This window comes from Chelonia mydas, chromosome 13 (assembly GCF_015237465.2).
Source record: "Chelonia mydas isolate rCheMyd1 chromosome 13, rCheMyd1.pri.v2, whole genome shotgun sequence".
Lineage (NCBI taxonomy): Eukaryota > Metazoa > Chordata > Testudines > Cheloniidae > Chelonia > Chelonia mydas.
Window position 1 is genome coordinate 39,673,311 of NC_051253.2, and position 14,107 is coordinate 39,687,417.

The 14,107-nt window shown below is 62.2% G+C and overlaps 1 protein-coding gene and 1 non-coding gene across 2 annotated transcripts in view; both read left to right on the plus strand.

Moving 5' to 3' along the window:
• Positions 1-14,107, plus strand: part of CHD8 (chromodomain helicase DNA binding protein 8) — a 29,268-nt gene that overhangs the window by 8,401 nt on the left and 6,760 nt on the right. Inside the window, exons 5-27 of the mRNA XM_037915697.2 lie at positions 23-137; positions 419-607; positions 850-918; positions 1,124-1,176; positions 2,454-2,574; positions 4,134-4,217; positions 4,540-4,677; positions 5,764-5,885; positions 6,129-6,372; positions 7,085-7,261; positions 7,517-7,660; positions 8,395-8,650; positions 8,996-9,209; positions 9,459-9,654; positions 10,003-10,170; positions 10,527-10,706; positions 11,012-11,122; positions 11,700-11,908; positions 12,068-12,267; positions 12,390-12,546; positions 13,039-13,128; positions 13,293-13,396; positions 13,600-13,714. Coding sequence (XP_037771625.1) covers positions 23-137; positions 419-607; positions 850-918; positions 1,124-1,176; positions 2,454-2,574; positions 4,134-4,217; positions 4,540-4,677; positions 5,764-5,885; positions 6,129-6,372; positions 7,085-7,261; positions 7,517-7,660; positions 8,395-8,650; positions 8,996-9,209; positions 9,459-9,654; positions 10,003-10,170; positions 10,527-10,706; positions 11,012-11,122; positions 11,700-11,908; positions 12,068-12,267; positions 12,390-12,546; positions 13,039-13,128; positions 13,293-13,396; positions 13,600-13,714 — 3,456 coding nt within the window. The remainder of the gene's footprint in view (positions 1-22; positions 138-418; positions 608-849; positions 919-1,123; positions 1,177-2,453; positions 2,575-4,133; positions 4,218-4,539; positions 4,678-5,763; positions 5,886-6,128; positions 6,373-7,084; positions 7,262-7,516; positions 7,661-8,394; positions 8,651-8,995; positions 9,210-9,458; positions 9,655-10,002; positions 10,171-10,526; positions 10,707-11,011; positions 11,123-11,699; positions 11,909-12,067; positions 12,268-12,389; positions 12,547-13,038; positions 13,129-13,292; positions 13,397-13,599; positions 13,715-14,107) is intronic.
• On the plus strand, positions 13,963-14,065 carry LOC114022298. The gene has a single exon (XR_003566442.1). It is a non-coding gene; the product is annotated as a small nucleolar RNA U6-53/MBII-28 (small nucleolar RNA).

Below are 14,107 nucleotides of genomic sequence, written 5' to 3' on the forward strand. Positions count from 1 at the left end.
TGTCCCCTGTCGTCATCCCCAGCACCATCACCCCCGTAGTGGGGAAGAAACGGAAGCGGAACGCCTCCTCCGATAACTCTGACACTGAGGCCATTCCAGCTCCATCCCCCCGCGAGGAGGAGGAGAGCAGCGTTCAGGTGAGGAGACTTGGGGGGGTGTGGGGGGTTGATGCACTGCACATGGCGGGGCCTGGGCACACAGGCTTTCCGGACACTTGGGTTCCCTGCCTGGGAGGAGAGCAGTGTGATCTCTGCTGGGGGGAGTGAGTGGGGCAGGGGGCTGTGCCATGCACCCTGTGTGTGTGTCTGTCCCCCTGCCCTCTAACCCCTTATGTGTGTATGTGGGGCCCTGTCTGGGCTCGGTGTGCAGTGTCTGTCCTGGGGTGTCTCTAACACGCGCCCCACTCCTGCACCCCCAGAAGCGTCGCTCCAACCGGCAGGTGAAGCGGAAGAAATACACCGAGGATCTGGACATCAAGATCACGGACGACGAGGAGGATGAGGAGCTGGACGTGACAGGGCCAGTGCGGCCCGAGCAGCATCCCGCGCCGCAGCCCCCTGCCCCTGAGCCGGAGGGAGAGACCCTGCCCTCCATGCAGTTCTTCGTGGTGAGTCCGCGCCCCAATCTGCCTGGGCCCCAGGGGGATGCAGGGAGCAGAATCACTGCACCCTACACCTTTCCTTGTGGTAAGCCTGGGGGGCTGGGTGGGAGGGGCCCCAAGAGCGTTTGGGCCGTGAAGTATGATGCAGCTGCGGCTAGGGTCCAGTCTGCAGTCTGGGAGGCAGGGTGTGAAAGGCTTCTGCTGCGTGTAATTCCCACTCCCCCAATCTCTCCCATCCTTGCCCTCAGGAGAACCCCAGTGAGGAGGATGCCGCCATTGTAGACAAGGTGCTGTCCATGCGGGTGGTGAAGAAGGAGGTGAGAGCGCACACTGCAAGGATGGGTCTGATGCCTCCTGGGCACCAGACCCCACAGGAGGGGGCCAGGGACTGCGATATGGGGCCTTTCTCCTCTAGGGGGTGCTGGCTGCAGGGGGAGGAGGGTGGAGCTGGGTGCTTCGGTGGGTTTGGGAGGGGGTGGTAGCAGACACTAACTCCTCTCTCCTCTCTCTCTCTTTCTCCAGCTCCCCTCAGGGCAGTTCACTGAAGCAGAGGAATTCTTCGTCAAATACAAAAAACTAGTAGGTATCGTGACCTTCCCCAAGGCGTCTGGGCACCGCTCCCCCCCAGAATGCACTGAGCCCAGCTCCTCACCTGCCCCTGCGTGGTGTGAGGAGGGTGCAGCTGTATCTCCCCAGCTCTGGTTTTCCCCTGCAAGGGCCTGAGGGGAGGCAGATGGATCTGGAGCACCTAATGCCACAGACCCTGGGTGGCAGGGGCACTGGGCTTGCTGCTCACCGCTGCACTGCACATGGGCACCAGCGCCCAGTTGGGGAAGGTCAAAGGCGTAGGAGGGGTGGAGCATGGGAGGCATTTAGAGCTGGTTGAAACATTTTCAGCAAAACAGTTTTCCCTTCCAAAAAAATGCCCCAAAACGTGTCAGCTCTGTGACAATTTCACTACCAAACTTTTGACAAGAAGATTCTCATTCCAGGGATGTCCAGGAAGTAAAAGTGTTTCATTTTGACTGGCTCTCTTTTGACTCCACTTTTCTATTAACAAATTGGGATGTTCCATCTATGTACATTATCCTGGGGCCCGAAGGCCCAGGCAGGTTGTCGGAACCTGGGGCCTTGCCGGGTTGTTTCCATGAAGAGAAATCGGTGATAGTCAGGTCTGCTCTTTGCTGCAGTCCCAAAGAACCAACACACAGTCCCATGCCCTGGGACACGATAAGGCAGTTTCCTGGCCCGTGCTCTCCAGGCCTGCCTCCACGGCCAGTCCTGTGTCCCAAGGAGCTCCATGTCTCAGCTCCCACCCCAGGCCATGCTCCTTGCTGCATCGCTCCTTCCTGCTGGCTTTCGCCCATGCCCACGTCAGCCCCCAGACCCTGCCTCTGCAGCCAGACCCTTTGCCTGGGGGGATGGTTACCTACTGCTCCCAGCAGTCACTACCTAACAGGGCATTGAACTGCTCCTTCTGTTTAGCTTGACTGAAGGATGGCCGGTGCGCCCACCAGCTCTGTGGGCCGTGGCCGCTGTCGACGCCCGCCAGCACAACATATCATGTTATATGTCTGTTTTCATATAAAATGAGACTACTTGAAACCATAAATTCATAAGGCTCCTCCTTCACCCTATGGAAACGGCGGGTTTCCATGCCCATGGGTCACACTTGTTTCGGGGTTTTGTTTCTCAGGAGATTCTAAAATTTCTGCTTCTGTTCAGATTCTGAATGGAGAAAACTCCCCACTGTCAGAATTTCCAGGCACGGAATTCAAACTCCAATTTCTGGCCAGATCTAATATCACTCGTGGGGTGTCCGTCCATTTGCCTAACCCCTCTGCCCTTCCTCCAGCTCGTATCTGCACTGCGAATGGGCCACCATTGCCCAGCTGGAGAAGGACAAGCGAATCCACCAGAAACTCAAGCGCTTCAAGACCAAGATGACCCAGATGAGGCACTTCTTCCATGAGGTACCATGGGGCGGGTGGGTGTGAGCCATGGGGGGACCACAGGGTCTGGCCAGCGGTGACACTTCCTGGGAGTACCCAGAGCTGTGAGGCTCCTCGATACCCCCTACCCTGAGTGTGAGGGCAACCCAGCACCCCAACTCTATGGGTAACACAAGCACTGCCCCCTTGCCTCGCCTGCCCCACTGTTACTGAACAGGTTAGCGATTGACACACCCCAGCTCTGGGCCCTCCACGCCTCCCCTGGCCACTCGCAGCATCCACAGACTTGCTACTCCCAAAGAGGCAAGACGCCCTCAGATCACCGCTCCCTCAGCACAGCACTTGGATACATTTAGAGCTGCGGTTCTCCACCTGCGGCCCATGTGACACCCTCAGGGCCATACAGGTAGTGTATCTATTGTAGTGGGGGCAGCCTACGTAACACAGAGCCACATATGCAGCCCTTAATGGTAAATAGGTTGAGAACCACTGGTTAATACTGAAAACGAGGATACGGTTTCATTGACAAAGCGTAGAGATTCCAGTTGCAGTAAGTAAAGTATTGGAAAGAGAGGGTGACTAGAAAATGAAACACTACCACCCATTCCAGAGCCTGGACTGACTGAGCTACAGACTCTCTTGATGAGTATTGCTCACCCAGATTCTTTGCAGCCAGGTTGGCTGTGACCCTCCTTTCATGGGACAGGCATGCTGGCTGGCTGCCTCCCAGGTGAAGGCACTGGTGTTCATTGCTTTGCACTCCGAGGTACAGCAGAAATCCTCTGCTGTTCCTCCTATACAGGACACCCCCACTGTCTGTCATTCCCGTAGATGCTGCAATCTCTTACGTAGCAGATGGCTCGCTATATAAATAGGTACACATTGTGAGGCCATAATAATCAAATTGCCAGACAGGGAGACCCTGGGGGGGTTTCACCTTCCTCTGCAGCGTGGGTCACCAGCAGGTTTTAACTAGTGTCAATGATGGATTCTCTGTAACTTGAAGTTTTAAACCATAGTTTGAGGACGTCAGTAATTCAGCTAGAGGTTGGGGGTCTGTTACAGGAGTGGGTGAGGGTCTGGGGCCTGCGACTTGCAGGAGGTCAAATGAGGAGATCACAGTGGTCCTTCCTGGCATTAATGTCTGAGTATCTGAGAAGTGTCTGGTCTTGTCGGCCTGAAAGCAGCGTTTCAGAGGATGTCGCCACTCTAACTCCAAGCCCTTAAGAACATAATTTCCAGCACAGACCCAGAACTCCGTAAATGTTCTCTGTACGTGCATTTTCTGAGGACTGGCAGCTGGTGGGCTGCTGGCTCATGGGACAGATCTAACTTGCCACCCTTTGGTGAGCTGTGACGTACCTAACTGACCCAGCAGGCCCCTGTGAAGCCCTCTGCCTATGGGCACCCAGGGGTCCCTTTGGCACTGTGGCCATGGGACTGACTCCTTCCCCACAGCAGCAGAGGGCTGGGAGGGTGGGAGCTGGGGGTCCCTGGCCAGGATGGGGTGTGTGGGTGAGTGCCAGCCCTCGGGGAGACGGGGGACAGGGAGAGGGGAGTTATGTACATCTCCTCCCCAGGATGAGGAGCCTTTTAACCCTGACTATGTGGAGGTCGACCGGATCCTGGATGAGTCCCACAGTGTCGATAAGGACAACGGAGAGGTGACCAGGGTGGGGTTGGGGGTTTAGCTGTGGGGTGAAGTGTGTGGGGGAAGTGGGGTCTGAGGCAGGGGCAAGGCTCTGGGGCTGCAAACCCCCCTGATTTATGGGGGGCTATTGGGGCTTGGAGTGAAGCTCCAAGGAAACTCGCTTCGGGGGTGGGGTTGAGGATTGGGAACAGGCACCAGTTCTCCCCTCCCAGCACATGGCCCTGGCCTGGTTGGGGAGAGCTGACACTCTCCATGGGGCGGGGATGAGCTGTGGGGGCTGGGTGCCGTGGGAGCCCCTTGTGACCATGGGCCTGTCCCTGTCCCTGTCGCCACAGCCGGTGATCTATTACCTGGTGAAGTGGTGCTCCCTGCCTTATGAGGACAGTACCTGGGAGCTCAAGGAGGATGTGGATGAGGGGAAAGTCCGTGAGTTCAAACGCATCCAGGCCCGGCACCCTGAGCTCAAACGCGTGGTGAGTGACAGTCTCTGGCTCCACCCCCCAGTCCCAGCACTAGGGCTGCCAACTTTCTAATCACACAAAACAGAACACCCTTGCCCTGCCCCGTCTCCAAGGCCCTGTCTACTCCATCCACCCTCCCTCCGTTGCTCGCTCTTCCCCCACCCTCACTCATTTTCACCATGCTGGGACAGGGGGTTGGTATGCAGGGGTGAGGGTTCCAGGGTAGGGTGAGAAATGAGGGGTTCTGGGTGTGGGAAAGGGCTTTGGGGTATGGGAAGGGGTTGGGGTATGAGGTGCGGGCTCTGGGAAGGAGTTTGGGTGCTGAAGGCATTCCGACCTGGGGCAGAGGGTTTAGGGCGCAGGATCCGGGCAGCACTTACGTCAGGTGGCTCCCAGAAGTGGCCGGCATGTCCAACTCCTAGGCGTAGGGGCAGCCAGATGGCTCTGCATGCTGCTCGCAGGCGCCACCCCTGCAGCTCCCATTAGCTGCAGTTCACGGCCAATGGGAGCTGTGGAGCCAGGGTGGGGGCAGCGCATCGAGCCACCGTGGCTGTCCCTCCGCCTAGGAGCCAGCCATCTGGACTTCTAGTGGCCTGGTCAACAGTGCTGACTGGAGTTGCGAGGGTCCCTTTTCGACCGGGTGGTCCGCTCGAAAACTGGATGCCTGGCACCCTGAGCTCAAATGCGTGGTGAGTGACAGCCCCCAGCTCCACTCCCTCAGCCACCAGCTCTGCCCCCTCAGCCTAAATGCATCCAGGCCCTGAGCTCAGAGGCAGGAGGAGTGACAGCTGTGGCTCCACCCCCTACCCTGGCTCCAGCCACCCCGCTTAAATGAATGGTGAGTGACAGCCCCCATCTTGCCTCCCACCCCAGCCCCCATCCCAAGCTGGCTCAGCCATCATTTCTTCCCCCGGGCAGCCCCTGCTTCCCCCCCCAGCTACCTCCCATCCCAAAAGCAGCAGGTCAGGCACCTGGAACGCCCATGCATGCTGAGTGACAGCACCTGTCTCCCCTCCGTGCAGCCCCCTCTCCACCGCCGCTGGCGCAGGGGGTGCTTCTTTCTGCCATGCTGACGGGGTCCCCCACTGTTCCCCCCAGGCCCGCCCCCAGGCCATCTCCTGGAAAAAACTGGAGCTCTCCCACGAGTACAAGAACCGCAACCAGCTGCGGGAGTATCAGCTGGAGGGGGTCAACTGGCTGCTCTTCAACTGGTACAACAGGTGAGCTGGGTCCGGGCGACGCAGGAAGGGGGCGGGCAGGTGAGGCTGGGGTTAGCGCTTTGTCTCCCACTCCGCTGGCAGAACTGCACCCTGGCAGAGGGGCTGGGGCAGGGGAGGAGGTAGTTGGGGGGATGCTGACCCCCATTTCTCCCCCCCACAGGCAGAACTGCACCCTGGCAGAGGAGCTGGGGCTGGGGAAGGAGGTAGTTGGGGGGATGCTGACCCCCATTTCTCCCCCCATAGGCAGAACTGTATCCTGGCAGATGAGATGGGGCTGGGGAAGACCATCCAGTCGATCGCCTTCCTACAGGAAGTTTACAACGTGGGCATCCGAGGCCCGTTCCTGGTCATCGCTCCCCTCTCCACCATCACCAACTGGGAGCGCGAGTTCAACACGTGGACAGAGATGAACAGCATCGTCTACCACGGCAGCCTGGCCTCCCGCCAGATGATCCAACAGTACGAGATGTACTGCAAGGACTCCCGGGTACGGGGGAGAGGGGCAGACGCACGGAGCGTGGACACTGACACACGCGTGTACTGCAGGGACTCCAGGGTACCGGGAAGGGGGCAGACGCAGGGGGACGTGGACACAGGCACGTGTACTGCAGGGGGTTGGGGGGGGCAGATGCAGGGGGGCGTGGACACAGGCATGTGTACTGCAGGGACTCCAGGGTACCGGGGGGGAGCGGGGGCAGACGCAGGGGGACGTGGACAGAGGCGCGTGTACTGCAGGGACTCCGGGGTACCAGGGGGAGGGGCAGACGCAGGGGGACGTGGACGGAGGCGCGTGTACTGCAGGGACTCTGGGGTATGGCGGGGGGGCGGACACAGGCATGTGTATTGCAGGGACTCCGGAGGGAGGGGCAGACGCAGGAGGATGTGGACACAAGCGCGTGTACTGCAGGGACTCCAGGGTACCGGGGGGGGCGGGGGGCAGACGCAGGGGGACGTGGACAGAGGCGCGTGTACTGCAGGGACTCTGGGGTACCAGGGGGAGGGGCAGACGCAGGGGGACGTGGATACAGGCGCGTGTACTGCAAGCAAGGAGCAGGGGACCCAGCAGGGCAGGCTCTCTGCAGGCCCCAGGAGGTGGGTTTCCTGCCCTGGCATGTTGTGGGGAGGCTGTTCTCGGCTGTGCTGGTTCCCGGTGCAGCCCACCACCACCGCGTCGTCTGATTGCCCTTGTCCCCCTCCAGGGCCGGCTGATCCCTGGCGCCTACAAGTTCGACGCGCTCATCACCACTTTTGAGATGATCCTGTCAGACTGCCCCGAGCTGCGGGAGATCGAGTGGCGCTGCGTCATCATTGATGAGGCCCACCGGCTCAAGAACCGCAACTGCAAGCTGCTGGACAGCCTCAAGCACATGGACCTGGTGGGATGACTGGGGTCCCAGAGGTGTCCGGGGATGGGGCAGAGGGGAGCCCTGGGGGGAAACTGGTGGCTGTGGTGGAGCTGGGCTGGGGCTGTGTCGGGGGGCTGCCCTGTGCTGGGCCCTGAGTGGGGAGTTTGGGGCTCTGTGAGGCATGGGCCCAGCCTCTGGGCGCCGTGGGGGATTAGGAGGCTCCATGGAGCTCTTTGGAGGGAGGGGTAGCGTGGGGCCGCCCCCTGACACCCTGTCCCGTGCCAGGAGCACAAGGTGCTGCTGACAGGCACCCCGCTGCAGAACACAGTAGAGGAACTGTTCAGCCTGCTACACTTCCTGGAGCCCTCGCAGTTCCCCTCCGAGGCAGAGTTCCTCAAGGACTTCGGGGACCTCAAGACAGAGGAGCAGGTAAGGGCAAGCGGGCGTCCCCCGTCAGTGTGCCTCATCCTGCCCTTCCTTGCCGTCCGCGCACCACTGCCCCGCCATCCCCAAGGCCCTCGTCCCACCATGCACCACCGCCCCACCCTCCCGAACCCCTCGTCCCTCCCTGCTGACCGCGCACCACTGCCCAGCCCTCCCTGAGCCCCTCGTCCCGCCACTGCGCACCACCCTGTTGTCTCCTTATCCCCGCCCCGCCTTCCCGAGCCCCTCGTCCCGCTGTGCACCACCGCCTCACCCCGCCCTGCTGTCCAAGCACCCCTACCCTCCCTGAGCCTCTTGTCCCTCTGCCCATCACCGCCCCGCCCTCCCCGAGCCTCTTGTTCCTCCACACACCACCGCCCCGCCCTGCTGTCCGCGCACCACCGCTCCGCCCTCCCCGAGCCCCTTGTCCCGCCCCACCCTGCTGTCCGCGCAACACTGCCCTGCCTGTGTCTCTTATCCCCAACCCCCTCGTCCTGCCCCCCTGTCCTCTGGTCCAAGTCCCTTGTCCCCCATCCACGTGCCTCGCCCTGCCCTCCTGCTCGCACGCCAAGAGCCCCTTGTCTACCACACGCTCAGCCCTTCCTGCCCCCAGCCTGTCCTCTGTCTCCTGTTCACAACACCCACCCCTGACGGTACCCCTCAGTCCCAAACCGCAGCCCCCTGCTGTCCCAGCCCTGGGCTCCTCCCACATGTGCTGACTCCCCCAGCCGTGCTCCCAGGTGCAGAAGCTCCAGGCCATCCTGAAGCCCATGATGCTGCGGCGGCTGAAAGAGGATGTGGAGAAGAACCTGGCGCCCAAGCAGGAGACCATCATCGAGGTGGAGCTGACCAACATCCAGAAGAAATACTACCGGGCCATCCTGGAGAAGAACTTCTCCTTCCTGTCCAAGGGGGCGGGGCACACCAACATGCCTAACCTGCTCAACACCATGATGGAGCTCCGCAAGTGCTGCAACCACCCCTACCTCATCAACGGTGAGGGGCTGGGTGGGGGCTCCTCCCGGGGGCAGCGCTGCCCCCTTGCCGCCGGCGCCCGTCCCTGCAGTGGGGGCCTCTCAGCGGGGCCGGGCGGGGGCTCTCCCCTCGGTCAGCGCTGCCCCCTTGCCGCCAGTGCCCGTCCCTGCATCTCCCCTTGGGCAGCACTGCTGGCGCCCGTCCCTACACCGGGGGCATCTCAGCGGGGCTGGGTGGGGGCTCTCCCCATAGTCAGCGCTGCCCCCCTCGCCACCAGCGCCCGTCCCTGCAATGGGGGCATCTCAGCAGGGCCAGGCGCGGGGGGACTGCTGGGCCCCAGGGTAACACCTGTTCCTTCCCTGTCAGGCGCGGAAGAGAAGATCCTGGCTGAGTTTCGGGACTCCTGCCCGCACTATGTGCCCCATGATCTGCACCTCCAGGCCATGGTGCGCTCAGCCGGCAAGCTGGTGCTCATTGACAAGCTGCTGCCCAAGCTTAAGGCGGGCGGCCACAAGGTGCTGATCTTCTCACAGATGGTGCGCTGCCTTGACATCTTGGAGGACTACCTCATCCAGAGGCGGTGAGGGGGTGCTTGCTATTCTAGGGCCTGTGTGTGAACAGATGCTCCTGCCCCCAGCTGTGTGTGTGGCGGGGGGTGGGATCCAGGGGGTGGGACCTTAGCTCTGCTGCAGGGCATACATCAACACAAGCTGGAGCAGGTTGGAAGGGGTGTCACAGGGCCAGTGGTAATGAAGTTGGGGTGCAGTGGAGCATGGGGTTGCATCACTGTAGGCCCTACGTAAACACGGTGCTGGCCCCTCCCCCGCAGGTACCTGTACGAGCGGATTGACGGACGGGTGCGGGGGAACCTGCGGCAGGCTGCCATCGACCGCTTTAGCAAGCCTGACTCGGACCGCTTTGTCTTCCTACTCTGCACTCGGGCAGGCGGCCTGGGCATCAACCTCACGGCAGCCGACACCTGCATCATCTTCGACTCAGACTGGAACCCCCAGAACGACCTGCAGGTACCGGGGACGCTCCCCTGCCCCATGCCCTGTCCCCATTGTGTGCCCCCTCCGAGGGCGGGGGGGTCATGCCCTTCTCTTCCTGTACTCCCTGCAGTGTCGTTCTCTTCTCTCCTGGGCTCCCCGTCCACCGAGCGCCCTCTGGGGTCCCTGAGTGTTCTCTTACCCCACAACCCTGAGCATCCTCCGGGCCTGTCCCAGCCTCTGTGCACTTCCCAGGCCCCATGACCACTGTCCCCCAGCTCCTCCCTTTCCCTGCTCTTCAGCGTGCTCAGGGTCCCGCACCCCAGACACTGGCTCCTCCCCCCGCCAAGTGCACCGAGCACCCTGCCGCCCCTCTCTCCCCAGGCGCAGGCCCGCTGCCACCGGATCGGGCAGAGCAAGGCGGTGAAGGTCTATCGCCTCATCACCCGCAACTCCTATGAGCGCGAGATGTTCGACAAGGCCAGCCTCAAGCTGGGCCTGGACAAGGCCGTGCTGCAGTCCATGAGTGGGCGCGAGGGCAGCATCGCTGGGGTGAGAGTGCAGCGGGAGCCCTGGCTTGGCTCTGATCTGCCCCAGGGCGAGGGACTGGTGGGTTCAGGAGGGTGGCGGGAAGGAGGTTGCGGGGAGCTGCGATGTTGCAGGTATCCATGGGCTGGGGTGGGAGGGTGGTGGGGAGGAGGTTCGTGGGGGTGCTGTGACATTGGGGGTACCCGTGGGCTGGGGCGGTGGCATGATGGGGAGGAGGTTCTGAGGGGGGTGGGGGGGTGCTGTGATGTTTCAGGTACCCGTGTGCTGGGGTGGGAGGGTGGTGCGGAGGAGGTTCCTGGGAGTGCTGTGATGTTGTGGGTACCCATGTGAACAGGTTCTCTTCCCCCGCCCCCCCCCAGATCCAGCAGTTCTCCAAGAAGGAGATCGAGGACCTGCTGCGCAAGGGGGCCTATGCTGCCATCATGGAGGAGGACGATGAGGGCTCCAAGTTCTGCGAGGAGGATATTGACCAGATCCTGCTGCGCCGTACGACCACCATCACCATTGAGAGTGAGGGCAAGGGCTCCACTTTCGCTAAGGTACCCACCCCCGGTTCACCCGCACAAATCCCTCGGCTACCACCAGCACCCTCCTCTGGAGAGTGAGTGCAGGGGCTCCCCCTTCACCTGGTCCAGCTCTACCTCCCCACTGCCCTAGGACCCATCTCACACCTGCATCCCAGGGAGGGACAGAGGGACACGCTAAGAGGTCAACCTGTGGGTGGGGAATCGAAGCAGGGAGGGACAAATGGGATAGCTAGACATGTGGGGCATTGTAGCTGGGAGATCCAGAGGGGGCCCCCCACCCACACACACACTACTAACCCCCCGGCTGCCTCCGCCAGGCGAGCTTCGTGGCCTCGGAGAACCGCACAGATATCGCCCTGGACGACCCCAACTTCTGGCAGAAATGGGCCAAGAAAGCAGACCTGGACCTGGACCAGCTCAACAGCAAGGTTGGGAGGAGGAGTGGGCACGAGGGGGCTGGGGAAGTGAAGGCATGAGGCACAGGTACTGGAGACGTGCCCTCTTCAGCTGTGGGGGGAGGGGAGTTGTAGGGGAGGGCATGTGGGGAGAGTGGGGTTATTAGGGACCCCATCCCCACAGCAGGCTGGGCAGACAGAGAACACAGTCGCCCCAGTAATGTGGATGAGCATCGGGTCGGAGCCCTACCAGGAGGAGAGACTGCTTCCCACTGTGCTGTGAGCCCACACAGCTCCCCACCACTCAATCTCACTCCCGTGGGGCACTGGAGCCTCGGGTCAGCAGGGGCCCTGGGGTGCCGGGCTTCCCTGTGCCCCCCTGAAACGGAACGTGTCCAGAGCCACCTTGGAGAGGTGGGGATGTGTCTGGGCCCTCCTGCTCCCAGGCTGAGCCTAGGTGGCAGGAGGTTATTCCAGCCGGAAGGGTGGGGGGGCGTATCCCAGAGCTGCCCTCACTACAAACAGGAGCTGGTTCTGGGGGCTGGGCTGGCAGCTCTCCCTGTGTGCCTCCACCCCCCAATCTAGGTGTAACCGTCCCTCCCCTCCCCAGAATAACCTGGTGATCGACACGCCGCGGGTGCGGAAGCAGACCCGGCACTTCAGCACCCTGAAGGACGACGACCTGGTGGAGTTCTCGGACCTGGAGAGCGAGGATGAGGAGCGGCCGCGCTCCAGGCGTCATGACCGCCACCACCCCCTGCACCACTCTTACGGGCGCACCGACTGCTTCCGCGTGGAGAAGCACCTGCTGGTCTACGGGTGAGGAGGGCTAGGAGGGCTTGTCTGGGGGTTCCCAGGGCCGGCACTGACCCAGCCAGTCCCCCAGGGCTGCAGGTGCTGGTGGGAGAGCTTGGTATGGCCGGGAACACTGAGGGAAGGAGTCTTGGGGCCAGCGCTGACCCGTGCGGCTCCCCACAGCTGGGGCCGCTGGCGAGAGATCCTGTCCCATGGGCGGTTCAAGCGGCGCCTGTCGGAGCGGGACGTGGAGACGATCTGCCGTGCCATCCTGGTCTACTGCCTGCTGCACTACCGAGGCGACGAGAACATCAAGGGTTTCATCTGGGACCTGATCAGCCCGGCTGAGAACGGCAAGGCCAAGGAGCTGCAGAACCACTCGGGTGAGGGTTCCCAGCCCACCCCACAGCTCCCTCCCTGCCCGCCCGCCTGAGAGAGGAGCCATGGGTGCGATGCCCCGCCAGCCCTCTCCCCAGTCTGACCTCTCTGTCCGTCTGTCCGCCAGGCCTGTCGATCCCCGTGCCACGGGGGCGCAAGGGCAAGAAGGTGAAGTCCCAGAGCACGTTCGATGTCCACAAAGCCGAGTGGATCCGCAAGTACAACCCCGACACGCTCTTTCAGGACGAGAGCTACAAAAAGCACCTTAAGCACCAGTGCAACAAGTAAGGGACCTAGGCGTCCGGGCTCCCCCAACACATGCGCACTCGCCGCTGGTACAGGGGACTCAGGTGTCCGGATCCCCTTCCCAAGACTTTCTTTCCACCAGTACAAGTAAGGACCCTGGTGTCCAGGCCCCTTCCCCCCAGCGCGTATGCTCAACACTAGTACAAGTAGGGGTCCCAGGCGTCCAGCTCTCCTTCCCCCTCCCCCCCATACATGCCACTGGTTCAAGGGACCCAGGCTCCCTCCAACATGCGCACGCTTGCCACTGGTACAAGTAGGGGACCCAGGTGTCTGGGCTCCCCCAAACACACACACTCACCACTAGTACAAGTAAGGGAGCCAGGCATCCAGCTCTCACACACACCCACCCCACGAGTACAAGGGACCTAGGGGTCTGGGGTGCCCTCCCACGGCTGGGGATGGGACCCAGGCATCCTGCTGCCCAGCATGGGCTCGGTGCTGTCTCTGACCCTGTGACGTGTCTCTGCCAGGGTCTTGCTGCGAGTGCGGATGCTGTACTACCTGCGCCAGGAGGTGATTGGGGACCAGGCCAGCAAGGTGCTGGCTGGTGCCAGTGCGAGGTAATGGACCCTCTGCCCCTCCCACGCTGTGCTCCACTGCCCCCCCCCACGCCCCTCATTGCTGACTGTTCTGTTTCCCACCCTGTCCCTGGGTCCGTCCCTGTCTTGTGCCTCTATGTCTGGACCCGCGTCTCACTTGTTTCTCTGCCCCACTCTCCTCGCAGCGAGATCAACATCTGGTTCCCGCTGGTGGAGCAGCTGGAGGTGCCAACCGGCTGGTGGGACGCTGAGGCCGACAAGTCCCTGCTCATTGGGGTCTTCAAGCATGGTGGGTGTAGGGGACTCAGCTCCCCTAGGTTGGCAGCAAGGGGGGTGAGGGGAGTCTCACCTGGGGAGAGGTGAATTGTGCATGTGGTGGGAAGGGAGTGGAAGTTCCAATGTGGCTGGGCCAGGGAAAGCTGTTTCTGGCCCCGGTGTGTGTGTGTGCTTGCAGAGAGGTGCTGACCCCTGATCTGTGACCCCTCCCCCCAGGCTATGAGAAATACAACACCATGCGAGCCGACCCCGCCCTCTGCTTCCTGGAGAAGGCTGGGCGCCCTGATGACAAGGCCATTGCTGCGGAGCACCGCCTGGATGTGGGGGAGGGGTGAGTGATTGTCAAGCGGGTGGGGCCTTGGCACAGGGGCAGGGCCTACGCACGGGGTAGGGGTTGGGGTGAATGACTGTTTAGGGGCTAGGATGCGGCCTGGCCACGGGGGGGGGGGGCCTGGCCACAGGGGCAGGGCCTGGCCACAGGGGTGGGGTGAGTGACTGTCTGGTGGGGGGCGGGCACAGGGGTGGGGGTGTGAGTGGTGGCCATCAGGGCGGGGCCTGGGTAACCTGTCCCGAGGGGCATGCCTGTGATGACTCGCCATGCTAATACCGACCCCCCAGCAGCACTTGGCTCTGCCCTGGGGGGGAATGAGTTAAACTTGCTCCTCATGGAGTTCTGAGGCACCAGCCCCCCAGGGGCTGTGGAGGGGGCCCAGCTGGGGGAAGT